The sequence below is a fragment of the Pelodiscus sinensis genome, chromosome 19, assembly GCF_049634645.1.
Source record: "Pelodiscus sinensis isolate JC-2024 chromosome 19, ASM4963464v1, whole genome shotgun sequence".
Taxonomy (NCBI): Eukaryota; Metazoa; Chordata; order Testudines; family Trionychidae; genus Pelodiscus; species Pelodiscus sinensis.
In genome coordinates this window covers 10,447,641-10,474,813 of record NC_134729.1, presented here as the reverse complement: position 1 = coordinate 10,474,813, position 27,173 = coordinate 10,447,641, and the positions used below count along the sequence as shown (strand labels likewise).

General features: G+C 62.6%; 1 protein-coding gene across 3 annotated transcripts in view; it reads right to left on the bottom strand.

The window, feature by feature from the left end:
- PKN1 (protein kinase N1) overlaps positions 1-26,780 on the bottom strand; it is a 52,235-nt gene extending 25,455 nt beyond the window's left edge. Inside the window, exon 1 of one of the 3 annotated variants that reach the window (XM_075902233.1) lies at positions 26,140-26,780. In XM_075902233.1, coding sequence (XP_075758348.1) covers positions 26,140-26,160 — 21 coding nt within the window. In that variant the 5' untranslated portion in view covers positions 26,161-26,780. Of the gene's footprint in view, positions 1-1,345; positions 1,502-10,683; positions 10,863-26,139 lie in introns of those variants that run through there. The other 2 variants (XM_075902232.1, XM_075902231.1) reach the window with 2 other exon arrangements.
- Between the last annotated feature and the right edge of the window lie 393 nt (positions 26,781-27,173).

Below are 27,173 nucleotides of genomic sequence, written 5' to 3'. Positions count from 1 at the left end.
GCCAGCCCCCTTGGTGCTCCCCAATAGTCCCTCTCTGCCACCCCCCTCTATAGCTGCCCCCCAACAGCCCCTTGACAGCCACCTTTACAACTGCCCCTACAGCTCCTTCCCTGGCCCCCCACCTGCCTCTCCTGAACCATGCCTCTGCTGGCGCACTGACCCCTCACTTCCCCCCATGCGGATGGACTCCCCCATCCTAGCCCCCTGCCCTGGCTGGGAAAGGGGCTAGGGGTTCCCGGACAGGGCTCAGCCGGAGGAGCGAACGTGATGCAGCCACCACATCAAGGGAATGCAGCTGGCACACCGGAAGGGCGCAAGGGGCTGGCCCTCTGTGCCCAGCAGGCAGGGCTGGTAGTTCGGGGCTGATCTGGGTGCATCTGTCCCTGGTCAGACCCTCATGGGCTGCCGAGCTCACGGAGGGCAGGGAGCTTGGGGCTGACTGGCTCCTCTACAGACAGGCTGCACTCCCAGCGCTCAGCCCCGAAGTGCCCCAGCTGGGGCATGCTTGGCCACTCATCCTAGAGCCCAGCGGGCACGAGATCCAGCCACAGCAGCCCTGGGCCTCGGCTCCCCCATCCGGGAACTGGGAGACCAACCCGGGTCTCTTCCCCAGGGAGGAGGAGGGGGAATCCCAGTCGGGTTGGCAGTGCCTGGCCCAATGGGAGCAGGGCGATGCCTGTCGGGCTCGGAGCAGCCTCTGGCACCATGACGGGGCACTGGGGCGGGGTGATCCCAACGGGGGCCCTACTGAATGAGGACAGCACCAGCATCCCCACACTCCGGGCTGGGCCAGGATCTCTGGGGAGGAGTCCGGGGGCTGGAAATCTGCCTCCAGGATGTTCCCAGGGAGCCCCATGAGCTCCCGGCTCCCCTTGCAGGCCTGGCAGATTTCCACCGCCCGCACCCCCGGGACGAGGCGCCTTGGTTAACGTCACCCCGGGGAGCCGCCCTGGCTCGGGGGAGGGGGGCTGGCTAGAAGATGTCAGGGGGGCCTAGATGGGAGTTGAACCGTCCCTTCCTCTCTGCCCCTCCCCCTCGGCAGCTTGCAGGCAGCTGGCGCAGCAGCAGCCATGGCGGGGAAGGAAACGTACTCTGCCCCCTGCATGGTGCACCAGCCCCACCCCGGTTCTCAGGCCCGCCCAGCGCCCTGCCATGCAGAGCTCTAGGACCAGCTGATTCCCCTGCGCCCCCCAGTCTCTGCAGGCAGCACCAGCCCTCCCTGTGAGTCCCCCCCCAACCCCACCGGCCCTTTGCCATGGCTGGGCCACCGTCCCTGTCTCCACTGTGCCAGAGCAGCGGGCTGGGGCAATTCACATCCCCGTGGGGCCCCCACCCAGCCAGGTACCTCCAGATCTTGCTCAGAGCAGGAGTCTGACTCCGACATCCTGGCCCGGGGGGATCCAGGCCAGGCCAGGCCCCGTCCGTCCTTGGGTCTGAGCTGGGCGACACCCCCCTCCTGTTGTTCGGAGTCTAGCCCCCCCCACCATATCACAAAACCACTTCCCCTTCCTGCACCTCACAGCACTGCCTCCCGCCACCCGAGCGCTGCTGGACCCGCCCCCGCCCGGCCTGGGCCCAAGGGGTTAACGGGAGTGAGAGCCCCCCAGAGCCAGGCTGAGCTTGGGACTGACTCGCACATGCCCCCAGGGAGACCCCCTGTGCTCCAATCTCCAGGGACCATACACCCCCACCCCCCAGAAGCTTCCCAGACCATCTCTTGAGTCATCCCAAACCACACGCCCTGGCGCTGCTGCCCCCAAATGCTGCACACTGGGCCCCCTGACAGGGGCCAAGCTCCCCCTAAAAACACCCCAGGGCAGAGCCTCCAGGCCCCAAAACTGGGACGTTCATACATGGATGTCTGCTGAACAGCCCCTGCGCCCCACCCCAGAGGTGGCTGCATCTCAGCACCAGGTGAGGGATCCCCAGAGGCTGGTGGGGGGCACTCTCTCTTCACCCTGATCAACTCAGTACTCGAGACTCACCAGCCCTGAGCTGCCCCGGGGCAGGCAGCTTTCTCCTGCCATTGACCCGGAGCAGGGCCGGCGCCCGCACGGTGTGGGAGGGGCAGCATCCTCCCCTGTGCGACCACCCTGCTCCCTCCTGCTACCAGAGTTCTGGGGGGTGCTGAGTGTGGGGAGGGGTCAGATTGGGTAACGTGCTGCCCAGTCCCCACCCCGGAGCTTCTGACAGGCCCCAGTAAACAAGGGGCGGGCTCAGCAATGGGCACTGAGCTGGAAGGCAGGACACCCGGGTTCCATTCCCAGAGCCGCTGGGTGACCTGAGCCCCTCCCACCACTCCCAGCAGCACAGCGCCCCCTGGTGTCCCTCTGGGGAACCCCCCTTGAGCTGCCCAACACACCCCTGCAGCACAGCGCCCCCTGGTGTCCCTCTGGGGAACCCCCCTTGAGCTGCCCAACACACCCCTGCAGCACAGCGCCCCCTGGGGTCCCTCTGGGAACCCCCCTTGAGCTGCCCAACCCCCCCTGCAGCACAGCACCCCCTGGTGTCCCTCTGGGGAACCCCTCTTGAGCTGCCCACCCCACCCCTGCAGCACAGCGCCCCCTGGTGTCCCTCTGGGGAACCCCTCTTGAGCTGCCCACCCCACCCCTGCAGCACAGCGCCCCCTGGTGTCCCTCTGGGGAACCCCTCTTGAGCTGCCCACCCCACCCCTGCAGCACAGCGCCCCCTGGAGTCATGTGGGGGCATTGGGGCCAGCACAGACTGGAAGGCAAGAAAGCAGCCCTGGCCGAACTCCCACCCGCAGCGCCCCCCTAGTGGTACAGGGGGGCCAACACTGACTCAAGGTCTCCCACCCAGCCCGGACCCAGGCAAAGCTGCTTTGCCCAGGCTAGGCCAGGTCCCAGCACACGACCAAACAACTGCAAGAGAACCAGAACCGCAGAGACTCAGAACCAGTAAAGGGGGCAGGGGCCATTCTGCCCCAGGGACTGGCCTCAGTTGCAGCTCCTGGTGTCCCTCCAGTTTTGCACCCTATGCCTACAGCCCAGCTATCAGCCCATGTCCAGGGGTCCCCCTGACCTCTGGGGTCCCAGCCACCAACTCCAGGGGGTTCTAGCTCTGCTACCAGGGCCTGGGGGCTCCGCTGTAGGCCCCGTGGCCCCAACCATCAGCCCCACCCAAGGCTCTGCAGCCACCTCCAGCTGTGGCCCCAGCCTGGGGCAGTGAGATGCTCAGTTGGGGTAAGGTGGGGGCACAGATCAGCTCCTTCCCCCCAAACACTGTTCCAGCACCACTGGGTGTGGATGCCACATACACTAGCTGGCAAAGCCAGGCTCTGCCCTAGGGCAAGGAGCCAGCTCTGCCCCCTGTGCCCGGGGTCTGCATGGGGCTGTCTCCATGTGAGGCGGATCCCAGTGCAGACTAGGCTGAAGTGAGTCACCGGAAGAAGCCGGAGTCTCTCCCAAATCTGGCGGCTCCTGGGAAGGCCAACAGGCCTAGGGCCAGCAGCCTGGACCGGGCCCAGCCCCTGGCTGTCAGGGACACGCAGGAGCAGGAGGCGACCCCGTGCGCTGCTCCAGCACTACACAGGGCGAAGGGATGGAGCTCCCAGGGAACGGCACCCGCAGCATCCAAGGGAGCTGGCTGGACAGCTCCACCCAGCGTTGGCATGTGCCCAGATCACAGGGTCAACCCCTGGTCAGGAGATCTCCGGCTGCAGGAAGCGAGAGCGGCTGACTCAGGGCTTCCCGACAGGCAGTGCTGGCCCGGTGAGGCACTGGGGGGTCCTTTGTGCAGGGAGCAGGGCGGGGGCTCAGCAGGGCAGGGGTTCAGCAGGGGGTGCTGTGGGGTAGGGGGCAGGGTGGGAGTTCAGCAGGGGGTGCTGTGGGGCACAGGGCAGGGCAGGGACTAAGCAGGGGGTGCTATGCTGCAGGAAGCCATGTGGGGAGCCCAGCAGAGAGCAGAGTGGGGGCTCAGAAGGGAGCACTGTAGGACAGGGATGGGGCTCAGCAGGGGGCTCTGTGCTGCAGAGAGCAGGGCGGGGGATCAGCTCAGGGTGCTGTGGGGCAGGGAGTAGGGCAGGGGCTCTGTAGGGGGCGCTGTGCTGCAGGGAGCAGGGCAGGGGCTCAGCAGGGGCGCTATGGGGCAGAGAGTAAGGCAGGGGCTTAGCAGGGGGTGCAGTGGGGCAGGGGCTCAGCAGGGGGCGCTATGGGGCAGAGAGCAGGGCAGGGGCTCAGCAGGGGGCGCTATGGGGCAGAGAGTAGGGCAGGGGCTTAGCAGGGGGCTCAGTGGGGTAGGGGCTCAGCAGAGGGCGCTATGGGGCAGAGAGCTGGGCAGGAGCTCAGCAGGGGGCACAGTGGGCAGGGAGCAGGGCGGGGCTCAGCAGGGGACGCTATGGGGCAGAGAGCTGGGCAGGAGCTCAGCAGGGGGCACAGTGCGCAGGGAGCAAGGCGGGGCTCAGCAGGGGGCGCTGTGCTGCAGGGAGCAGGGCAGAGGCTCAGCAGGGGGCGCTGTGGGGCAGGGAGTAGGGCAGGGGCTCAGCAGGGGGCGCTGTGGGGCAGGGAGTAGGGCAGGGGCTCAGCAGGGGGCGCTGTGGGGCAGGAGCTCAGCAGGGTGCTGTCCCCTCATGGTCAGTGCTGGCCCCAGTGCAGAGCCGGGGGGGGGGGGGAGGGACCCACCTTGCTGGGCTTGCAGTGGGGAATCCTCCATCCCCCAGGGTCCCGCCTGGCTGTTGCAATAAGCTCCTCCCCAGGTCGGCCAAGGCGGGGGGACCTCGCTCGGGGAGTTCAGGCTTTGGCAGAGGCGCCCGGGCTCCGGGGCAGGACGGAGGCCGGCTCAGCCCCAGTGGCTGGGGAGAGGCAGCTCTTCCAAGGGAGTGAAAAGAGAAGCGACGGGTTCGGAGGCACTTTCCCTGCCCTTGGCGGGCCCCCCAGCCCAGTTCTCTTTTGCAGACACCTCGCTCTTCAAGGACCGTCGCTGCCCAATGCACCTTCTGCCCAAGCCGCCTCGCTGGGCTGCTCTGCTCGTCTCAGTGCTGGGGCGCTGCCCAGAGAGATGCAGGGCCGAGGGGCAGGGACGTGGCAGCAAACAGTCAGGGGAATCCTACAGCAGCAGCTAACGTGAGGCCGAGAGCCCCGCTGGCTCAGATTCAAAAGGAGCCAGTTGCTCCTCGAGGGCCCAGGGTTCCAGGACTGGCTCTGCCGCTGACTCGCTGGATGACCTGGGGCAAGTCACTGCCCCTCCGTGCCTCAGTTTCCCCATCAGCACAATGGTGAGAGCCTGGCTTCCTGCCAGCAGGGTTGGTACCTGGTTTGTATCTGGGCAGGGCTAATGAAGAAGGGATAAGTGTTGTCACCCCCTCTGCTGAGTGGCAGAAGTGGGCTGGACCCCATGGGGAGACTTCCTCTTAAGGAAGCGCTTGGGAGACCCTCAGTGTAACTAGCTAATTGGAGCTGCCGCAGGCAGGGAACCCCGGAGCTCAGCTCTGTCCTGACACCTGGTGTCCAGGAACAACCGTGCCCCAAGCACGGACTCTCGTGGAGACACAGGCTGGGGGTAAACTCCCGTCACTTGCAGCCGTTCCCCTGCTCAGACCTGGAAGCTGAACACTTGCTCATATGTGAAGCGCAGCAGCAGCCCCGGGTGATGCAGCCACAAGAACGCTGCACGTGCAAACCTCGCTGATGAGCGCAGATCCTGCCCTGGCCCGGGGTGGGGGCCACCCCTGGAATGTCTCATCTTGACCCCACTAGCAGCCCGGATGGCTCCTTTGATGTTATTTAAAGCAACAGTGCAGCTAATCTAGCCTCACAGCCAGCCCCCTGCCTTGTCCAGCTCCCGGCAGAACCAGCTTCTCCAAAGCCCGCAGGCTCCCAGTGCCCTGTTCACCCGACTGGGAGCAGAGCTGCCGGAGCCGAGCCCATCGGGCCGTACAGCGCCTAGCACGAGGCCTGGCTCCAGCACGGCCCGCACATCAACGCTACAGGACCCGGATCCGCGGTGCACTGTGACAACGGAGCAGGGCAAGGAGGGGCACGTAGCCCGGGGAAAGGGAGGGGCAGGAGTGGGCAAGTTGTTCCCTTGGGTGGGACAGAGGGAGGATGTTGGATCCAGGCTGGATTAGCTGCCCTGGTTCTTTAAATAGCAGCAGAAGCCTGGGCCGGGGGTGGGGCAGAGGCTCTCTCCTTGTGCTGCAGGAGAAATGAAAAGGGAATATTAACCAGCACTGGCTCGCGGGGAGGGGCAGGCCGGGCAGTTGTATGCAAAGCAGCATCCCAGACCCAGAGCTGGGCCAGATCCCCCGTGGGTAGAAAGGGCACAGCACTGGCTGCGCTGCTGCCCCATCATTGGGTCTCTCGCTGCTGATTCACCAGCTGAGAATCCAGCCCAGAAACTGCACCAAGATGTAGACCCCACTGTGCCCTGCCAGTCAACCTCCCCTTGGCAGCTGCAGCGCTGGGATCCGGGTTGGAGGCCTGGATCTCCTGGGGGGGGAAGGGTGGGAACAGCTGTCCCCTGCCTGCATGGTGCTGCCAGGAGTCCCAACTCAGCAGTGCTGGGGTCCCCCTGCACGGCCAAGGGAGCACCCACCCCAGGGCTGCAGCTGTTGCTGTCTTACAGGCCAGGAGGGCGGAGGCGGGGAATGGGGAACATGGTGCAAGGCCAGAGCAGAGGTGCTGGAGTGAGGGCGCCGCAGGACTCCTGGGTCCTCCCCCCAGTGCGGGGAGAGGCGTGGGGTCTGTAGTGTTAGCTTGGGGGCGGGTTAGGAGCCAGGACTCCTGAGTCCTACCCCTGGCACGGAGAGAGGAGTGGGGTCTCGTGCATTAGCAACGGGGGGGGGGGGGGAACTGTTAGGAGCCAGAACCCTGGGTTCTATCCACCGCAAATGCCCACGCTGCTCTGTGCCTCAGTTTCCTCTCCTCTCTGGCTATTCACTCAGTTCTCCAGGGCAGGGACTGCCTCTCACTGGGTCTGGACAGCCCCTGGCACAACGGGCCCCGGTTTCAGCTGGGGCCCCTCGGTAACACCCGTGACAATTCGGCCTCCGACTCAGCCGGCTGAGCGGAGCAGAGAGCAGCCAACTGGCCGTGTGCCAAGCCTGGCATTTCCCAAGCAGGTCTGGCTCCTGCCCCAGAGCCCTGTCTGCCGCTCCAGCGTTGCCTCAGTGTCCCCCACAGCCTGTGCCAGGGGCACCAGTGCCACCAGGGGCCAGTGACGGACACTTGTGTCCCCTGCCCCCAATCACACAGAGGGAAGCAGCTCGATGACTGAGCCCCACAACCCCCCACGGGCTGGGCCTACGATCCCCACACTCACAGGGGGAGGAAACCAAGGCCAGATAAATTGGCCTGAGGTCGTATGGGAAGCCAGGAGCACAGCAGGGAATTGATCTCGGGAGTCCTGACCCCCAGGCCCCCTCAGTTCTAACCACGAGCCCCCACTCCTCTCCCAGAGCTGGGAGTGGAACCAAGGTGTTCTGGCTCCCCCTTCGTATCCACCACTAAACCCCAGCACAGCTTGTAATTGGAGCTGGTGTCCCGTGAGAGCAGAGAGGGAGCTAAGAGCATTACAGACCCCCCCGCCCCAACCTTCACAAGAGGATCTGGGCTCCTCATAATCTTCATTGTAGTTATCCTCTCTCTGGGCCAGGGCAGGCTGTTACACCCATTGTACAGATGGGGAAACTGAGGTCCAGAGTGGCTGAGGGACTTACTGAAGATCACTCCCTCAGTCTGTGGCAGAGGCAGGACTTCAACCCAGGTCTCCCATTCCACTTGTGATCTAACCACTGGGCCACCCTGCCTCTCATTCATTCACCCCAGTGCCTGCTGCTCTGGCAGCACCCTGAGTGGTGCACGCAATGGTGGAAGTGTCGTTGCCCCCTCCCGGGTTTACAGTCCCTCCAGATTTGCTCTTGCTGCCAGCGAATCGCTGGCCCTGGCTGCCGCTGGGCCAATCTCCTGGTGCTCCCGTCAGGCCGTGTCCAGTCACCCGCCTGCCTCTCCGGACAGCTGGGCCTCAGGCAGCACAAAGCAGCCATTCACCCTCCCTGGCGGCCAGCACCGCGGGGCTCAGTGCCAGAGCCCCGATGGCGCGGGTGCATGGGGGGGGGGGGGGGGTGCTGCCCTGGCAGAGTGTGTGTGTGTGTGGGGGGGGGCACAAGGCAGCTCCTGGAGCTGAGAGCACTTGGCAAAGCTTGGAGGGGAAATTCATCGCAACTAGAGTCGCTCTGGGCGCTGCGCAGACCTGGCATGTGGAGCGCTGCACGGAACCCCCTAGATTGATCCAGGCCCCGTCTCCCTGAGCTCTGCACGGACCCATCCCCCACCCACAGCCTGGTCCGGGCCCCGTCGCCCTGAGCACTGCAGGGAACCTGCCCCAAACCAGGGGCCCTGATCCCTGCCAGGCTCTGCACAGCGCCCAGCAGACCTGGCTTGCTCTCGCTTAAGACTGACAGGTGCAACCTCCCCCCATCCACAGGCTCTGAGCTGCCCCACTTCCTGCTCCACAGGGGCAGCAAGGCCCGAATGACTCCCAGCTGCACCGCCCATGGGGCCCTGCCCGAGCTCAGCGGTATCCTGGCCTGACCTGGGGGGTCTGCAACATGCCCCCGCTCAGGGCTTTGCAAGGGATCCGGGCCCCATCACGGCCTCACATGACGAGGTTCCAGCATCCTCCCCCCTCCCCGGCTCCCCTCTAGGTGCCTCTGGGGGGCAGGAAACGGATCCTACCAATGGCAGCTGCAGCCCCATTCGACTGGGTTGCGCCTCATTGCACCGCCTGCCACCACTGCAGACCAGAGCAGGGATGCCCTGGGCAGGGGCTAGCCTGGTGCGACCGTGGCTCTGCAGAGCCCACAAGGGTTGGGCTGGGGTCGGGAGGCTGGAGGGCCCAAGGAAGTTCCAGGGTCTGCCTGCATCCAGCAGCCCCCGGCCGCCTGCGCACTGGGACTTAACCCTTTCAGGCACCTAGCCAAGCCTTGGGAGACATCCCTGCAGTTCCCCCCTTCCAGGGGCCTCCTGGAACCTGGCGCTCAGCCCTGCGCCCCAGGCCACCTGGCAGAAACCCCAGCAGCTCCGGCTTCACTCCCCTGCCCCGCTGCTCCACAGGCAGCTCCGGACCCTTCTTCCTTTGCAGGCAGGAGCCTCCCCATCTCCAGCCCAGATCTGTCCTTGGCTTGTCCCGTCCCGGGTGTCTCTGCCGGCTCTGTCCTCCCCTCTGATCAGCTCCCCGCAGGGCACCCACCACCCTTCTCTGCACACTGGCTGCCCCCGCACAGAGCTTCCTTCCCAGGCACTGGGAAAGGGGACAGATGGGGGGGGGGGCTGCAGGAGTTGAGGTTTTTAAGTCAGTACATGATTTAAGGGGCCCGTTGCGCAAGGGGGTGCAGAGTCTCATGGTGTTGGGGCGTGTGCAGAAGGCCCCTCGACAAAACACAGAGAGTTTGCAGCAGTGCAACGGGAATTCACAAGACACTGAGTGGCCTAGTGGTTAGATCGCTGCCCCAGCCTGGCTACTGGATGACCTTGGGCAAGTTGCCCCCCTACCTCGGTTTCCCCATCTGAAAAATGATCCTTTGGCAAGTGCTCTGAGCTCCATGGGCGAGAAGAGCTCGCGAGTCTTTGTATTATTATTGCCACCGTGCACTGGTGCAAATGCACCGCCTGCAGGCAGCAGAGAGAGAGAGAGAGAGAGAGAGAGAGAGAGACTGATCACAGTATGGAAAGGACCTCGAGAGGGCATCAAGTCCAGCCCCGTGCACTCACGGCAGGACCGAGCTGGTGATCTGCTAGTGCAATGCACAAGCCTGTTCCTGTGACGCTCCCTCCTGGGGCACCATGGAAACCCCCCTGCAGGGGTCTGGGGCTGGTCAGGAGTTGTGGGGGGGGGGGGGATCTGGAGCATGAGCAGTCAGCAGGGGGCAGCTGGATGACAGCTGCAAGCCCAGGGCCCTGGCTCCTTTGCCAGCCCCAGCTCCATTTGAAGGCCAGGGTGGCTGTGGGTGCTCGACCCCCAGGCCCAGCTAAGGGGGATCCAGCCAGAGCTGGAGCTGCCGGGCTGGATTCTGGAGCCAAAGGCTGGGGGGGGGGGGGGTTTGCTCCTTGCAGAGTGAGGCGCTGGAGCCATCATGTGACAAGGCAACAGCTGTTCAGAACACAAGGTGACTGGGAGCAGGCTGGCGCCACTCGAGGAAGGAAGGGCTGGTGGGTCAAGTCTGGGGATCAGGGTTCAGTCCCTGGCTCTCCCAGCCTCACTGTGCCGGGGACAAGAGACGCAAGAACAGGAGCAGACAAGCCAGCCTTTGTCTACCAGGGCTGGAAGCTCTTTGAGGCAGGGGCCCTGCAGCGCCCAGGGCGGGGCGATCTCTGTAGCATCTTGGTGGCAGCATAAAGGCCAAAGCGGCAGCATGAATGGGGAAAGGAGAGGGAGTTCTCTCTCATCCGACAGGCAGAGAGAGCGGGGGGCTGGGGGGGGTTGTACCTCCCCCCCCAAGATCCACAAGGTACTGGAGCTTGCAGGGCTGAGAGACCCTCTCCCCAGCCTAGAACCCACCACACTCCCGCTCCCCGCTGCTCCAGTGATGCTCAGCCAGCCGGTGCCTGGCTCCAGTGCCCTCTCCCCAGAGCCCTCTCCCCAGCCAGAGACCCAGCATGAGCCAGTCCTGAGAGCTGCAGCCCTGGCACCTCCCCCTCCCCCCCCCCAACGGCAGCCTGGACTAACCTGATCGTTTCTCAAGGCCCTTTTCATTAAGGGGCTGCTGCCAAGATAGGAATCGAATCAGCACGAGAGCCTACGGGCAGGATCACACTGGAGAGACAGGGACCAGGACAGCACTCAGTGCGGCCCTAGGGGGCGCTGTGCAGCAGGGAGCCGAGCTCAGTTGGGGACAAGCTCCCCTTTGTCAGGGTGGGCCCCAGCGCCCCCAGACGGCTCTAGGGAGCACCCTTCTGCGGGGAGAGAGGGGGGGTTTAGCAGAGAGCACCTCACCTAGGCCCAAAGCTCAGCCTCCCCAGCTCCCACCCAAAGGCAATGCCCCACAGGCCCACGGCACCAGCCTCTGGTTTATGTAGGTCCTGCAAAAAGCCCAGAGCGAGTCAGAGGCCCAACAGAGCATCAGGGAGCAGACTGCAGCCCGGGCTGCGGATTCGAGGAGCCCTGTCACATTGCAAGGACCCAAGTGGCCTCCCCAATTGCTAATGAGGCCAGGGCACCCACTGCCCCACCCACGGGGCAGCCAAGTGCCGGCCCTGGGCACGTGCATGGCACGAGGGGGCAAAGTGCACTGCGAAGAGCACGCCCAGGGGCCAGGCTTCCCAACCCCCCTTCCACAGATGGGGAGACTGAGGCACAGAAACAGGAGTCACCTGCCAATTGTGCCAGAGCCAGGAAGAGAACCCAGGGGGCCTGGCTCCCAGCCCGCTGAGCAGTGGCAGCCGAAGCAGAGAGAGCCCCACATGCTGCCAGCACGGCTCAGCCTTGCAGGGACCCCTCACTCCCTGTGACCCATTCAGCCCTGGGCAGGCTAGCACCTATTGCCATGGTAACGGGCCTAGCCCTCCGGGAACCACTGGGCTGAGACCCAGCCACCTCATCTTACACGGGGCGGGGAAGAGGCCCGGAGCAGAGAGGGAGGGTGAAAAAGAGGGAAGAGGAGCGGGCCCAGCCACCTCTGCCCCTCCCAGAGCAGGTGTGAGGGGGAGATGCAGAAAGACAGAGTCTGCTGCCATGACCCTGACTCCATGGCAGGGCTCAGTCCATGCAGGCCTGGCTGTATCCCAGGGCACGGGCCGTGGCCCAGAGATGGGCACAAGGCTCCCAGTTCCTATCCCATCCTAGGCAGGCCCTGTCCCTGCCGTTCCGTGACTCAGTTTCCCCATCTCACACAGGCAGAGACTCACCCCCACCTCCCCACACAGAGAGCCAGGGCCGCATGGAGCGGAGGGGAAGGGGTTAAGTGGCTCCAGCAGGGCTGCTGGCTCAGCACTGCAGCTCCGCCCAAGTGCCAGGCCCCAGCAGGCGCTGGCCAGGCCCCAAGGTCGATTCCCACGTTGGTCATTCAGAGGAGCAGGGCAACCTCCCTGCCAGGCTGTGGGAACTCCCTGCCTGCTCACCCCTCTGACCCAGCACCTTGGGGACGAGGGGGGAGGGGGGGATCACATGGCCCTACTCCTCCCTCCCAGCTGTCCAGCAGCTCCAGAGTTCTGGGATCCCTGGGCTATAGAGCATCGTATGGGCCCTGCATGGGGGGAGCATAGGGAATGTAGGCTGGTGTGAACAGGCCTCTGCTCAAGCACAGGCAAGCAATGGGGTCTAGTGGTTAGAGTGGGGAGCGGTTCTGGGTGGGGGGCAGAGTTCTAAGGCAGGGGCAGCTCCAGGGAGACCCAGGCAGACCTTAGGTCCCAGGCCAATGCTCTCCACCAGACCTCTTCAGTGCCACTGAACAGGTGCTCCGACTTAAAGAATTTCCCCCTAGCAGCCTAGTGCTATTAGGTGTATTACGGCAGCACATGGAGACCCTGAGAGAGACCGGGGCCCCCTTGTGCTGGGTGCTACACAAACCCCTTCCCTTGACAGACCCTTGCTCCCCCACACAGAGACCAGTCGCCGCAGATACCCCCCCCCCCCCACAACTGAGATTGGCTCCATTGCACCGGGTGCTGCACAGACCAAACTCCTCCCCATCACCACAGTGAGATGCCCTCGACGCAAGGGGTAACCAGGCTCAGCCCATTGCCATGGGGTGGGGGGAACAATTTGGTTTAGGACGGATCAGGGCCAAGCTGCCCTCCAACGGGCCACATCTCTAATGATTCAGGACTAGCCTGGAGGGCTACGTCGACACTGGCGTGATTTTGCGCAAGAACTCGTTTGCGGAAGATCGTGTCTACACTGGCATGTGCCTTTGCACAAGAGCATCCGTGCCAGTGTAGACACTCTCTTGCGCAAGAAAGCTCTGACGGCCATTGTAACCATCGGGCTTTCTTGCGCAAGTAATTCATGTTGCCTGTCTACACTGGCCTCTTGCGCAAGAGCAGTTCCTGAGCGGGAGTATCAGAGTTCTGGCACAAGAAGCCCTGAGTTCACACATTAGAACGTCACTGTTCTTGTGCAAGAACTCACGGCCAGCGTGGACAGGCAGCAAGTTTTGGCGCAAAAATGGCCGAGTTCGAGTCCCTGCTCTGCCACAACTCCTTGAGTGAGCCAGCTGCTCTGTGCCTCAGTTTCCCCCATCAGCACTTCGCCCCTCATGGTGGGGGTGAAGACAAACACATCGCAGTCAGGAAAGCCCCCAAATGCTGGGAATCAGGCAGTGTCTGAGACAGGCCCGAATACCTTTTTGAGATAGGGAGCCCCACCCAGCTCCCCAGAAACTGTGCGGGGGTGGGGGGCAGTTACCCCAGCTCTGGGGCTTGCGGCCTCCCCCTGCTGGAGTGGGACTCCCTTTGCTCCATGGAAGCTTGCAGGTAGGGGGACCCCCCCACACAAGTGCACATGGTCTCTGCCTCTCAGCATCTCTGGCAATGCCTGCTGGAGATGAAGCTGCACCTCCCAACTCAGACCCGCCCCCAGCCTCTGGGCCCCCTTAGTGCCCTGTCTCTGGAGAACTGCTCACCGCTGTTGCCTTCCGCAGCGAGGAAAGGGCTTGTTGGCGGGGAGGGGCACCCCCACGGCCACAAATATCCCAGCGGAGGGGAGCTCTGCACTGCTGAGGGCCCCCAGCCCCACAGGCTTTGGCCACCCTGCTCCCTCCTGCCCCAGGCAGGAAGAGCCTCCCCCCAGGCACTGGGGTTGCACCTGCTCCTGGAACGCAGCCACTTCTGGGGTGGGGCAGCTGCAGGCCAGGAGCAGGAAAAGGAATGGGGTGGGGGCGGGGTGAAAGGAATGATCCTGGAAGGCAGGCAGGGCAGGACAGCCCTGGTAACCCCCCCACAGCCACGGTCCAGAAGGCAGCCAGCTGGAGTGGCCCTGCCTGCCAGCTCTCCTGCCCCCGTGCTCCAGGGCTGGCTGCAGGCCCCACGCACACAGCTCCGGGCGGGGGGCAGGGCAGGCAGTGTGGCACCGCTCAGGACTAGGGCTGTGCCCCTAGCTTTGATGCTGGGCCCGAGGCGCCTGACCCCCACGCTCCTGCCAAGCCACCGCCCCCTCCTCCCCAGCAGGTTCCAGCTGACTGGGAAATCCCAGGAACGGCTCCCTTAACCCTTTGCTGCCTGGATAAAGCAGCAGCAGCAGAAAGTTCCTGGCAGGAAAGGAGGCAGCAGCTCTAGGAGCCGGCAGCCCAGAGAGGGACAGCACTTTGTATCCAGGCCAGGCCCTGCAGAGTGGCTGGAGCGAGGGATGGGACCCAGGACTCTGGGTGGGAAGAATTCCAGCTCCTATTCTCACCTCCGCCACTTCCCCTCTCCGTGCCTCAGTTTCTTCAGTGCCCAGCCCCTGGCGGGCACCAGCGAGGCGCTGCCCCTATGGAGGACTGGGCTCCTACAGGCGGGGGCAGAGGTTGCCTGGCTGATCTGCCTCCAAAGGTGTGATTCTTTGCTCCTGGCCAGCGCTGCCCTGGGGGACGAGGGATTAAAGCCACAGGCGGGAGGGGGCGGATTTGGGGGAACACGGGGTCAAAGCTGCAGGTGGAAGGGGGGGGGCTAAACGGTTAAAGCCACAGGCAGGGAGACTTGGTAAACCCAGAGTTGAAAAAACGCTTGGAAAACAGGCAAATCTGGAGCCATAATCCCATAATCCCCCAGGCCCAGACGGGGTGGGGTGGGGACATCCCAGCGGGGTCCCCCCGGCTAGTCGACTTTGATCCCAGAGAGGGAGAAGTCTGGAGAAACCCCCCACCCCATGGAAAGGCAGCAGCTTCCAGGCCCCATTCAGCCAGACCCAGGAAGCACGGGGCAGCCCGACGAAGGGGGAGAGCCCTGGTCTCTTGGGGGAGATGGGCTTGGTGCCCCATGGCACATAGTGAGTGCCGGGTCCAGCTGACCACAGACAGCCCCGTGGCCTCTGCCAGCCACTCAATGGGCTGCTGCCCTGGGGGTTGGGGAGCAGGCTGGGGGCACTTGGCCTGCCCCACCCCAAATAGCACCCGGCTGGGCCCTCCTAGGAGCAGGCCAGAGTTGGGAACTGAGGGGGGGCCAGCAGCTCCCCTAGTCCAAAGTGTGTGTGGTGGGGGCTGTTTGAGCCTCCTCCCCGTTGGGATTCTGGCTCCAGGCCCTGCTCCCCCTGGGCCACGCCCCATGAGGCACGAGAGGCAGAGAGCAACCCCTGGGGATCCCCTCCATGGGCCTGTGTGCCCAGTGTCACAGGAGGGGGGGGCAACAGGAGCTGCCTGGGGGTGACTTGCAGGCTGACCGCTCGGGGCAGGCAAGATGCTGCCATGGCTCTGGGCAGCCAGTCATGGGGCTCCCCCGGCACACCCAGAGCAGCAGGCGCATAGGGCAGAGCTGGCGCCTCTTGGATGTGCTGGGAGGTGCTGAGGGGACCTCACGAGTCTGCACAAGGCAGCGAGCCTGGCTCCTCCCAGATGGCACGGCCCCACGGCCCAGCCTCAGGGATGGCTGCTGTGGGGCAATGCCTGGGCCTACCCCCAGCAGAGCAAACTGCCCCCACTGCGCCCCAGCTGGAGTGGAAGGGGGCAGACCAGGCCACACAGGCCAGGGCTGTGACTCAGGGTTGAAGGGCCCCAGCAAAGCTGGGGTGGGGGCTGGCTGCAGCCAGGAGAGATGGGAACACCCAGGCCTCCTGCCAGCAGCCTGCTCGGCTCCCCTAGCCAAGGTCCAAACCCTGAGAGCCGGGGGCCCGGGCTGGGGGAGGGGCTCCCAGGCAGGTCTATTCGGGGGGCTGGAGCAAAGTCTGTTAAAGGACAAGGCCTTGGGAGCGAGGGTGGCGGGACAGCAATGGGGGAGTAACCAGGGCTGTGGGGCACCCGCTGGGACCGCACGGGAGGGGCTCTGCCCCCGCTGACGGCCCTAGTGCCGTGGGTCCCAGCCTTTTACAGACCGGGCACTGGCAAACCCGTTCGCAAACGTGCGTCAGTCTGGTAATATTTGCACATTTGCATATTCATTATGCAAATAACAAATATGCAAATATATAGTATTTCCTATTTGCCAAATGATGTATCCCTGCCGGCCCCATACGCTCCAACCCTGACTCCTGTGCCCCCCCCATATTATTTTATTTAGCCCCGATGGCTAGAGCAGCCGCCCACCGGATGGAGCAGATCCCAGCCCCCTGCCCTGCAGCAGGTCCTGGCCCCCTCCTCACCGCCCGCAGGCCTCGGCCTCCCCTCCCACACAGCTGCGGCAGGCCCCAGCCCCCCCCCACGGGAGCTGAACCCCGTCACCCACCACACAGCTGCAGCTCGGGCCCCACCCCCAGCCGCCTGAACAGGTCCCGGACGCTCATCATGCGGCCATGGCCTCTCACCCCTCCCCAGCACCGCATGGCCCCCCTCCCACACACATACCACAGTTGGGCCTCTGGGCCTCGATAGACGCTCCACGTGGCCCCGCCAGCTGGGCTGTGCAGCAGCTGTCAGAGCTGGAACTGGGACAACTTCACTGCGGCCCCGGCTCCAGCCCTGCCCGCCGCCCCACTTGCCCTGCTGCTGCACGGTGAAGTGGGTGGAAGGGAATTCCCTTATAGGGAACCCTAGTGGGTGGGGCTAATCAAAAGCTGGGGGCGTGGCCAGGCAATGTGCCACAGCCCGGCAGGCAGGGGTTCGCGGCCCGCTGCCGGTCTGCAGACCGGCGTCTGGGAACCGCTGTGACTCAACAGATTGTGGCCTGGAAGTGAGTGGCCACACTCATTAGGCTAGAGCTGTACTTGGCACCACAGAAGTCGGGGTCCTGCTGCACCCCTGGCTTAAAGCGGTACTAACCCAAATCCATATCTCCTGCCCCCAGCACCTCCATTACACAAACTGTCCCAGCACCAAGGGGAGGAGGGCAGGGCCCAAGCATAAGTTTTTTGGGCCCAATACAACCATGTAACATGGCCCCCCTCCCACACACATACCAGAGTTGGGCCTCGACAGACTGTACCCTCCCCCCCCGTTATGCAAGAGACTGGGGCACCCCGGTCTGGGGTGAGGTGTTGGGAGGAGGCTATGGAACTAGCCTGCACCCTGCCTTGACAGCCCCATCCCCATAAGGCATGAAGCGCTCATAAGCGGGGGTGGGGGTAGAGGAAGTGGCTGCCCTGGTCGGCGAGGGATGTGGGGTAGTGGGGGGGGGGGGGGCTTCTGAGGATTGACCCAGGAGCTCCAAGCTAGAGATGCAGGAAGTGACAAGGACTCCCCCTTGGAGGGGCCCAGAACTGCCGAGCAGGCTCTGGTGAGACTCAACCCAGTGCCAGGAAAGTAGAGACGCCAACTGGGGGGATCTGATAGGGATGCCCCAGCCCCACCCGTGCTGGGGTCTGGGCCTGGCTTCACTTTGGAGCTGCTAAGCATCTCCACCTGTGCTCCCTGCAAGCCATGCGCTTGGGCAGCGCTGATGGGCAGAATCGAACCTGAGACCATGAGCTAAGGCCCCAGAGCAGACTAGGGATGCGAACGACTAGTCGACTAGTTGCTCCCCCCGCCCCTGTGCCTCTATCAGAAAGAGGCAGCAAGGGGGGGAAGTGGAGGGGGTACTTCAAAGTGGCAGCGCTGTGTGGAGCCTGGGGCCAGACCCTGGGCTCCATGCGGTACTGCCGCTTTGAAACACCGCACTCAGCCGGTGTGTCCCCTGGCTCCATGCGGCGTTTCAAGGCGGCAGCACCGTGTGTAGTCCCCAGCTGACCCCGGGCTCCATGCAGCACTGACACCTTGAAACGCCGTGGGGAGCACAGGGCCAGCGGGGATCTGCCCCTCTGGCCCCATGCTCCCCACAGCGCTTTCGCCTTTGCATCGACTATTCGACTAGTCAATTACTCGAAATGTAACATCCCGAGAGCAGACTCGTTTCCTCTTCCTGTACGTAGTGTCAGTGCCACTAGATGGGGCAGTGCAGCCCTCCCAGAAGGTGGGTGGGTGACACTTGTCCGGCTGCTCAGGAGAGATTCAATTGCCCAGCTGATCAGCAGAGCACCCACAGATAAGTTTCGTGTTTCCACGGATGATGCCCCTTCGCACGTGCCTCGGTGCACAGAACAAAATGTATTCCCCACACGGATGGAAAAGATTAGAGGGGACATTGGTCTCCAGGTGCTCCCGGTGTCCGGCTGCCCCAGCCCTACCTCAGTTTCCCCCACGAGCAGACCAAGGAGAAAAAGTGTCCAGAGGAGAAAGAGGCAAAGACTGACATGACCAGATCCTGGTGGTGAGCTCCTGGCCCAATTTCCTGGAGGCTCATGGGGCCAGTTACATTTTGGTGTGAAACACAATCATGCCAGGCCCTACCCTGGCAGCCCGAAGAGGCAGGGGAGGAGGCTCAGCAAGGTGGATGAAGCTGAGGGTCTGCAGGGGGCCATTGGAGGGACTGGCAGAGACATTGCCCCTCGTTTGGGGAAGCAACCCCATCTTTAGCACCCCCTGCACTGCATCCCCGTGGCAAGAGCCATCTTGGCCCCCTCCTCTCCCAGCCCAGCTAGTGCCCCCTTTAGCACAACCCCCCTGGGTTAGAATGTTAACTCCCCGCCCCCCCCCCCGCACCACCACACACACACACACACACACTCCTGAGTCAGAACAGGACAGTCAGGTTTTTTCACACTCCAATGGGCTGTGATGCAAGATGCCTGGGTTCCATTCCTGGCTCTGCCACTGCCCTGCTGAGTAACCTTGGACAAGTCACTTCATCCTGCATGCCTCTGTTTCCTCTCCTGCCCTTGCTCTGTTGAGACCAGAATATCTTCCCCATGCTGCTCTGGATCTAAGTGTGCACATAACCCCACCAGTTAGCAACATCTCTCCAAGTAAATACCCCCGCCCCATTACTGAGGGATTCTAGGATGACCTCCAATCTGCTATATATTTGAGAGATTTTATAAGAACATAAGAAGGGCCATACTGGGTCAGATCTAGCCCAGTATCCTGTCTGCCGATGTGGCCAATACCAGATGCCCCAGCGGGAGGGAACAGAATAGGTAATCCTCACGTGATCCCTCTCCTGCCTCCATTTCTATCCATATGTCCCTCCATCCATTTGCAAGTCCCTTTCTTCAAGACCTCCTCCTAAACAGGAAGAGCTAGGACCACCGAATTCTGTAGGCAAGGGCAGGGTTTGGTTGTGCCAGGACAATGGGATGTGCCTGGAATGGGATTGTTTCTCATCAGACAGAAAGGGGAGGCTGTTATACTCCAGAATGGCCACAGGGGACAGCAAGCAAGCACCCCCCTGCAGAGCCTGCTCGCCCCAGAGAGTTGCGGAGCAGCTAGTGGCTGGGCAGTGCAGCCCCTGCCTTCCTGGACCAGCTGTGGGGAGAACCTAGTTGCTGCTCCCACCCTCTGCCCCTCACCCCTCACCCCATGCCCCAACTCCTCTGTACCTCCCAACCCCCTGCCCTGACAACTGCACCCCAAGCCCTGCCCCGACCCCTGCACCCCCCCTCCCAAAGCTCCCTGCCTTGGACCCGAGCAACACCAAGTAAATCGTCTAGTGTATTTATAAGTAAAAACATGCCCCCCCAATCCCATTTCACAGCCGGTCAGAGAACGAGCTGGAGGCGTGAACAAGGGGGTTTCGATTTTGCTCATCTCCAGGAGGAGGGAAGTCTGATCGTGGAGCTGTGGGTTTGCAGGAACCCTTGGTGACCGAGGCAGGAAGTCCCCAGCCTGTGAGTAGCCAGGGGTGCCATTGCCTCGGTACGCCTCTCCCATAGTGGCGGGCAGTTCCACAGGCTCCTACGCTCGTCCCACCCCTCTGGAACTGGTGGAGTGGAGCAGGCTGTGACCGGCCCCCGGGAGGGAGGGGATCCGATATCAGGCCTGCAGCCTGAAACTGGCCCTGCCCATACGCATGGAGCCAGCTCCGCAAGCGATAACAATGGCAGCTACATCGGGCATCAGCTGCTGTCACCATGGCCTCCCCGGTCACCGTGCCCAGCTCTGCGCCATGGGCAGGGCGTGGCCTTGTGGCATTCCTGCTGCCAGAGCCATCTGGGCCCAGGAGCCCTGAGGGGCCCCCAGGTGACCGGGTGCTATACCCTGGGGAGTGCAGCTTTGCACCTGCTGCAGCTCGGCCTGGCTGGGGCTAGAAGATGCGGGGGGGGGGGTTAAAGGGACAGCACCCACAAGGGCAGACGAGGCCCCCTTGGCAGGCGAAGCAGGGACAATGCAGTGCCCGTGGCCGGGCTGGCCAGCTGCAGAGAGCCCCGGAGGCCAGGGGAGGGAATCCCACAACCCAGCGTGTGCCAGCTCCAAGAGGTGGGTGTTGGGGGAGGAGGGGGAGATCCCAAGAGCAGCTGTGCATCCCATGGCCAGCACAGCCCCTCTCCCCACCACACGCCAGAGAAGAAGGGGCAGGGAGTGAGATCTCAGGAGGGGGGATCCCTGGCACCCTGGGGTGGGGTTCAGGGACTCTGCGCCAAGTGAAGTCAGGGGGAATGTAACCGCCAGCCCCCTCCCCCAGCCGAGCCGCAGACAGGAGCCTTGGATGGGCTGCATTAACTCAGCCTGTCAATTATTCATGGGCAGACAAAGACACCGCGATTCCCGCCCGCCCGCCTGCATTAACCAGAGGCAGCCGCCGCTTGCACCGGCTGCGCCCCAGCGCCAAACAGGAGCCCCCCCTCGCAGAGCCAGCCTCGCGATCGCCGCCCCAGGGAAACCCATCACCCAGGGCCTCCCCAAGCAGGGGCCAGCCAGCCAGGGCCACCGCACACAGACACCCACCGCTCTCGGCAGGGCCTCGCGCCGTGCCCAGCGCCGTGGCTGCCTGGCACAGCTGGGAACAAACGCAGCACGAGGCGGAGGGGAAGGGGGGCAGCTTCAAAACAATCATCAGACCTGGACCAAGAAAGAGTTTGTTGGTTTCAAGGCCAGAAGTGAGGTCTGAGACCCTCCCCTGCACAGCACAGAGATGGGGGTGGGAGAGGACCAGGAGATCTGCATTCAATTCCTGACACGGACTCCCCATGTGACTCACTCAATCACTGTGTGACTCAGTTTCCCTCATGCTGTAAAATGGGGACGAGATAAATCGGGTGGGCAGCCTACGGCCCGCGAGTCGCACGCGGCCCCTCGGGGTTCTACTCATTTGTTTACTGTTGCCCACACGCTGGTTTCCATCCGTGTCGGTTTTTAACAACCAACGTTGCTAAAGTGACACGCACGGAAAGCCAGGGCGGTGGGCTGGCTGTGAGAGCCGGGTGCTCCCGCTGCGTCCAATCAAAGCGCTGCTACCGTTCAGTCAGCCCCGCCCACACATCCTAGTGAGCAAAACTGCCCTGGCCCAGGAGACGCACTTGGCTGTGACAATCTGCGGCCGGCTGAGCCACTTGCTAGCCCAGGCTGCCCCTCGCCAAGACAAATTCTGCTGGTTTCTGTTTAGACAAGGGGTGTAAATGGTTAACTAGTGCCTGCCCAGACGGGCCCACCGTGCCGTGGGCAGGGCAATGCCAGCCTGGCCGGGCCAAAGCAGGCCCCACCCGCGGTGGCCGGTAACCAGTTAAACACATAGTTTAACCACTTAATATTGAAATGCTGTTTTACATCCCTAGTTTAGACCCGGAGCTCTGTGAGGCCGGCCTGTGCCGGGCCTGCCCTACGCCCCGCACCACCCCGAGATGGGCAGGGGCCCTGCAGCTCGTTCCAGAATACAGCACACAGGCCACTGACTTTCCCCAGCCCTATCTGCAGAGCTGTTCTCCCTCAGCCTCGGCGCTGGGCCCAGCCACTCAGGGCCAAACACCACGTGGACCTCTTGGGGCGACGTCCTGCCTCAGCCGAATGGTGGAGAATCCTACCCAGCCTGGCCTGACAGCTCAGCTCTCCCAGCTCACTCGGGCTGGGCCCCTGGGGGAGGGTGGGGCGAGAGTCACCTTCCCCCGCAGCATGGGGCTGGGGCAATTAGAACCCAGCGGCTGGAAAGTCACTTGCCTCAGTCCAGGGCAGGGATGTTAAATCTCGGTTAACAGAATAGTCGATTAGCTTCATGAATTCTTATTGGCTACTGGAATATTCTATAGTCCCTGCGCTCCAGCCTCACTCCCAAAGAGCCCCCTGCCACTCCGCACGGCTGCCTCTCTATCAGGGGCAGCAGCACTGGGTGCCAGGTGGGAGCTGGTCCGCGAGGGGAACCGGATTAAAATCCAGCTCCCCTCGCAGACCGGCTGATACAGAGGAGCAGCGTGGGGTGGCACCAGCCCTTGTCTGGGGTGGGGGCGTAAGCCAAAACTGAGCCGGGCTGCCTGCTCGCCCGGCTCCTAATACACTTTCAATGCAGAACCACAGCAGGGGTAGATCCTGCACCCGGTGCAAGCCAGGACTGAGCCAGGCTGCTGGCCAGCCTGCTAAAAAATGTACCGATTGGGGGAGTGGGAAATACGCGTAGTCTATAGCATTAACCGATAAGCTTTTGCTTATTGGTTAATCAGTTAATTGACTATTACATCGCTAGTCCAGGGGTCACAGGGGAATTTAACAGCCTGGGCCCCACAGTAGGTCAGACTGGGGGACCCTGGTGCCAGGACCGTCACGGCGTGGCCTGCGGAGATGTAGCATCTCATTTCCTAGTCTGAATTGCCCTGCACATCAACCCCCAGACCACGGTTCCTCGTCGATCTGCAGCTTCTGGAGAAGGCCCCAGATCTTGCCAACGCTCCAAGGCGGAACCGTAACTTCGCTCAATAGTAACGTACAGCACCTAGCACAACGGGGCCCTTAGTCGTCCCACAACAAAGCTCAGCTCTGACAACAAGGACAAGAGACAGCAGATACGAGCAGACGGGTGAGCACTAGGAAACAATGAGACAATAGCGTCCTGGGTCAAGTTACTCACGCAGCACAGCCAACGGTGCCATTAACAAACCTGGCACATTAGAAGCCCGGGGATATTTTACAAAGCTCTCCCAGGGATATTTTCTCGCTGCTCTAGAGGCTGGTTCTTTGCTTCCTGCTTCTCTCTGCCCGGACTGTTAAAAAACAAAAAATCAATGAGGTCCCTTTCCGTTCTGCTCATGGTCAATTTCATTTGCAGGTTCTCCCTAGGGGCAAACAGCGCAACCGGACTTTATGTGAGGAGGGAGAACTCTCCACTGCCCCTGGGTTTTGTTACAAAACCTGACACCCTGCCTGCTGCAGAGCTGCAAGCCGAGAGCCCCATGAGGATTTATTCCCTTGGGGCTCTCTGAAGGCCCAGGAGTTTGTCTGCATGAATGTGGTTTGGGGCCAGGCTGGAACAGCTAGCTTCCCTTTAAGGAGAAGTTCAGGGTAAACATTGCAGAAGCTGCTCAGAGAAACACTTTCTATCTGGATTACTTTTCAGCTCAAGATCCCATCATCCAGATCCAGGCTTTTGCTTCCCAAACACAACAGTGGGAGAGCCAGGTATTATGGATTCAAAAGTGAAACTAACTAGCCGAAGTCATGGAGGTGAATGGGCAGGAGATTCCACTGGGAGGAAGGATTCCTGGGTTCTCTTCCCAGCTCTGGGAACAGTCACCATCAGGGTTGCCTGCAAGCTGAGTGCTTGGGTGGCCACCCAGGAAAGATTCAGGTGCCGCCAAGCTGATTAGCAGAGCACCCACAGATGGTCACAGTGTGATGTGTTTCTACAGGTGGTGCACATCTGCACATGCCTCAGTGCACAGAACGAAATGTATTCTGCCCATGTCTGGAAATAATTAGAGGGAACACGGAGCACTGTGCCTCAGTTTCCCCACCAGTAAAGCCGGGGGAAAACACAGTCTAGATAAGAGCTAGGTAATGGATTTCTTATTCAGTCATTTAGCAAAATGCAAACAAGAGCAAAACCGGGCCAGAGCAATTCTTGCCATCCTGGCAGCTGGGCAAGGGAAGGGACTGCCAGTTCTGGATCAATACGGCGGCTTTAATAATTGACGGGTTGCTAACAGAGAAGGAAGGTTTTTTTAGCTTATCGATTTTTAACCTGACAGCGATCCTTTAAACAAGCAGCCAACATGACCATGGCCAGGCAAGGGCCAGAGGCAGCATGGCCAAGACACCAGGGGTTCGAGGAGCAACCAGAGCTTCCCAAGCTCAAAGCAACAGCCTGTGCTAGAAAGCCAGGGTGCCCTGGCTAGGGGCTGGGGCAGACAAGTGTCCCCTGTAACACACCCCATTGCCAGTGGGGTTTACAAAGGTACATGCAAACACAGCTATGGGCTGGGCCCTCGCCTCCTCCCCAAAGCCGGTTCCTAGCTAGGGCCGCAAACGCTTCCTGCTACTGGAAAATCTCGCTGCGGCATCCCCCAGAACGGTCGCGTTCTCCCTCAGCTGGGCCCTGCGGGCTCAAACGGGAAAACAACAAAACCACAACAACCTGGGATGCTCCCAGGGGACACGGCCAGCGCTTATCACGCCACAGAGCAACCGCTGGGGAAGTGACGGTAAGAGCGTCAGCCCCATTCCTCCATCCGGGCAGGACCAGTGCAGTGCTCTTATGAGGGAGGGTAACCCTGCAGGGCGATGCAGCATCTGACCTGTTCGCCACCCAGCTAGCACAGAACCAGGGAAGGGAGCACATGCCCCCTCCATCAGCTAGTATGGGATCAGAGGAACCTATAGGGCACTGCGTAACTAACCCATTCCCCCAGCAGGCTCCCCATGGGGAAGGTGCATCTGACCTCCACATCCTCCACAGCTAGTGCAGGATCCAGGCCGCCCGCGGGGATTTCTCCCCGGCTTCCATCCCTCACGTAGACACCTACAAGCAGTGTGGAGGACAGGATTCTGCTCTCACTTGCAGCGGGGCTGGCTGGGGCCCCACCGCAGGGTCTGAGCCAGGGCCCACCCGACTAGATTTACAGCTGCAGGTTGGTGCCCTTAGGGAAAGTGAGCTCTTGAACTGTGGCAAGTGGGTTTGGCGACAGGGAGAGGAGGCAGCTGGAAATTCTGGGGAGGAGGGATAAAAGTGGCTCCCATCTAGTTCCGGGGAAGATCCTAGCACCCAATGCTCTCTAGGGTCAGGTCTCCTAGCACCCACGGTTCAGCTGCGTCACCTAGAATCATAGAATCCTAGAGCTGGAAGAGACCTCAGGAGGTCATCAAGTCCAGCCCCCTGCCCAAGCCAGGACCAATCCCAACTAAATCAACCCAGCCAGGGCCCTGTCAAGCCGAGACTTAAACACCTCTAGGGATGGAGATTCCACCCCCTCCCTAGGGAACCCAGCCCAGCGCTTCCCCACCCTCCTAGGGAAATAGTTTTTCCTAATGTCCAACCTAGACCTCCCCACTGTAACTTGTGCACCTGTCTGTGGGATGGGTGGGGTGCAAGAGCCAGGGTGGCTAAATCTGCTGGGGGGAGGGGTCATCCAGTCAGCTTGTGGGTCTGGATCCTCCAAAGTGAGGCAGGCCAGAATTGGGGCGAGGGATGGGAAGAGAGGCAGAGGTTCCTGTGTGTGGATGGGCAAGGCAGGCACAAGGACTGCACAGAGATACCCAGGCTGATGAAGCTGAACTTGTAAGCAGAGTGTGTGTGCGAGAGACAAAGCCCAGCTGGCCAGGAAAAGCCTGTAGCTGCCTCCCACCCCCCATCTCTCCCGCCCCCCCCCGGGCCAGAGGCCAACAACAGCTTTACACAGCTGGCAAGAGCAGAACTTGGCCCAGCCCAGCTGGGGGCCTCCATGTCCCACCTGTGCCAGGGGTTGCCCCACACTCCCCTCACTCCATCAGGAGGGGGCAGTGGTGCAGGAGGAAGGGGCTGCCTGCTTCCTCAATGGGTGCAGGGGTTGCATATCCCAGATGTGCTGGGAGGGCCCCACAGGAACAGGCCCCACCCTCTTGCATGTTCCAGATGTGCCAGAGAGATAGGAGGTTCAACCCCTCCCCCACAGGCTCCAGATGTGCAGTGGCTCCTGACTCTCTGCGGTAGGCTTGGAACAATTAGTGTGGTCGGGGTGCCCTGCCCGACCCCCTGGTCATGTTCCACCTCCCCCCAAATGGGGGCAGGAAGAGGGTCCAGCCACTCCCACCCCATTCTGCAGTGGTTCAGTCCCCGCCCCCGGGATGTCCCAGCTGCGCTCGGGGCTGCCCCCTGGCGGCCGGGGACCAACTGCCCGCCCCGCCGCTCTCACCTGAACCGAGTCGTTGGCCATCTCTGCCCCTCGCCTCGCACAGGCCGCCGCTGCTGCTTCCTCCCGCTCCTCTTCCACTCCCCTCCTCGAGGGAAGGCTGCTGCAGCTCTCCAAGGGGCCCCTCTTCACAACCGACCCTCCATCTTCCTCGCCCTCCGGGCTGCGGGGCGTGCACCGAGCGCGGAGCCCTAGCTGCAAGCCTCCAGCCCCTGCCGGCGGGACAGGCAGGGACCAAGGAAGAGCGAGGAGCGGAGCTGCTGCTGTTGCTGCTGGGGCGGGCTCGCGCCGCTGCAGCTCCCGGGGAACGTTCTATCCCCGGCGGCTCGCGCCGCTGCAGCTCCCGGGGAACGTTCTATCCGGAGCGGCTCGCGCTGCCGCCGCGCCCCCAGCGCCCCACTCTGTCCCTCCTCCTTGGTCCCTAACTTGCCGGGCTGGTCACGTGACCGGAGTGCAGGGAGGGGGAACTGGGAGGAGGCTGCCGCTGGGCTGCAGCAGGCGGCTAATGTGGGCGGGATCCCAAGGCCGGAGACTGCGGGGGCTGCAGCTGCCGCCCGGGGTCCCTTCCCTTTCACTCCAGATTAAGGGATTAGCGGCCCAGGGCGGGGAGAGCTGAGCCACCCCCCGCTGTGGCGGCATCGCCCGGGCTGCTGCAGGAGTCTGTCCGCCGCGCGCCAAGGGGTTGCACTGGGGGATGTTGTAGTTGCATGTCTTTATGAGATGGGGGAGGGGCTCTCGGTGTCAGGGGTCGGGGTAGTGCATCGGCCCTCCCCCACCGCAGCTGCTCCTGCCAGAGCGTGATGCTGCACTGGCCCGATCGGCTTCCTTTGCTCTGCCCAGCCCCCTCCTCAGAGCCCTGCGTGACCGGCCTGACACATGGTGCGCAGATCCGATTCCACCCCATAGAGGGCATCCCTGACCCTTGACCCAGTGGCCTCCGGTTCTCCCCGCTTCTTTCCATACGCGAACTGCCACCCTCGAACCGCCTCCAGGCTAGCCAGGATCTAACCAGGACCCCCCCTTCCCCTTTATGTACT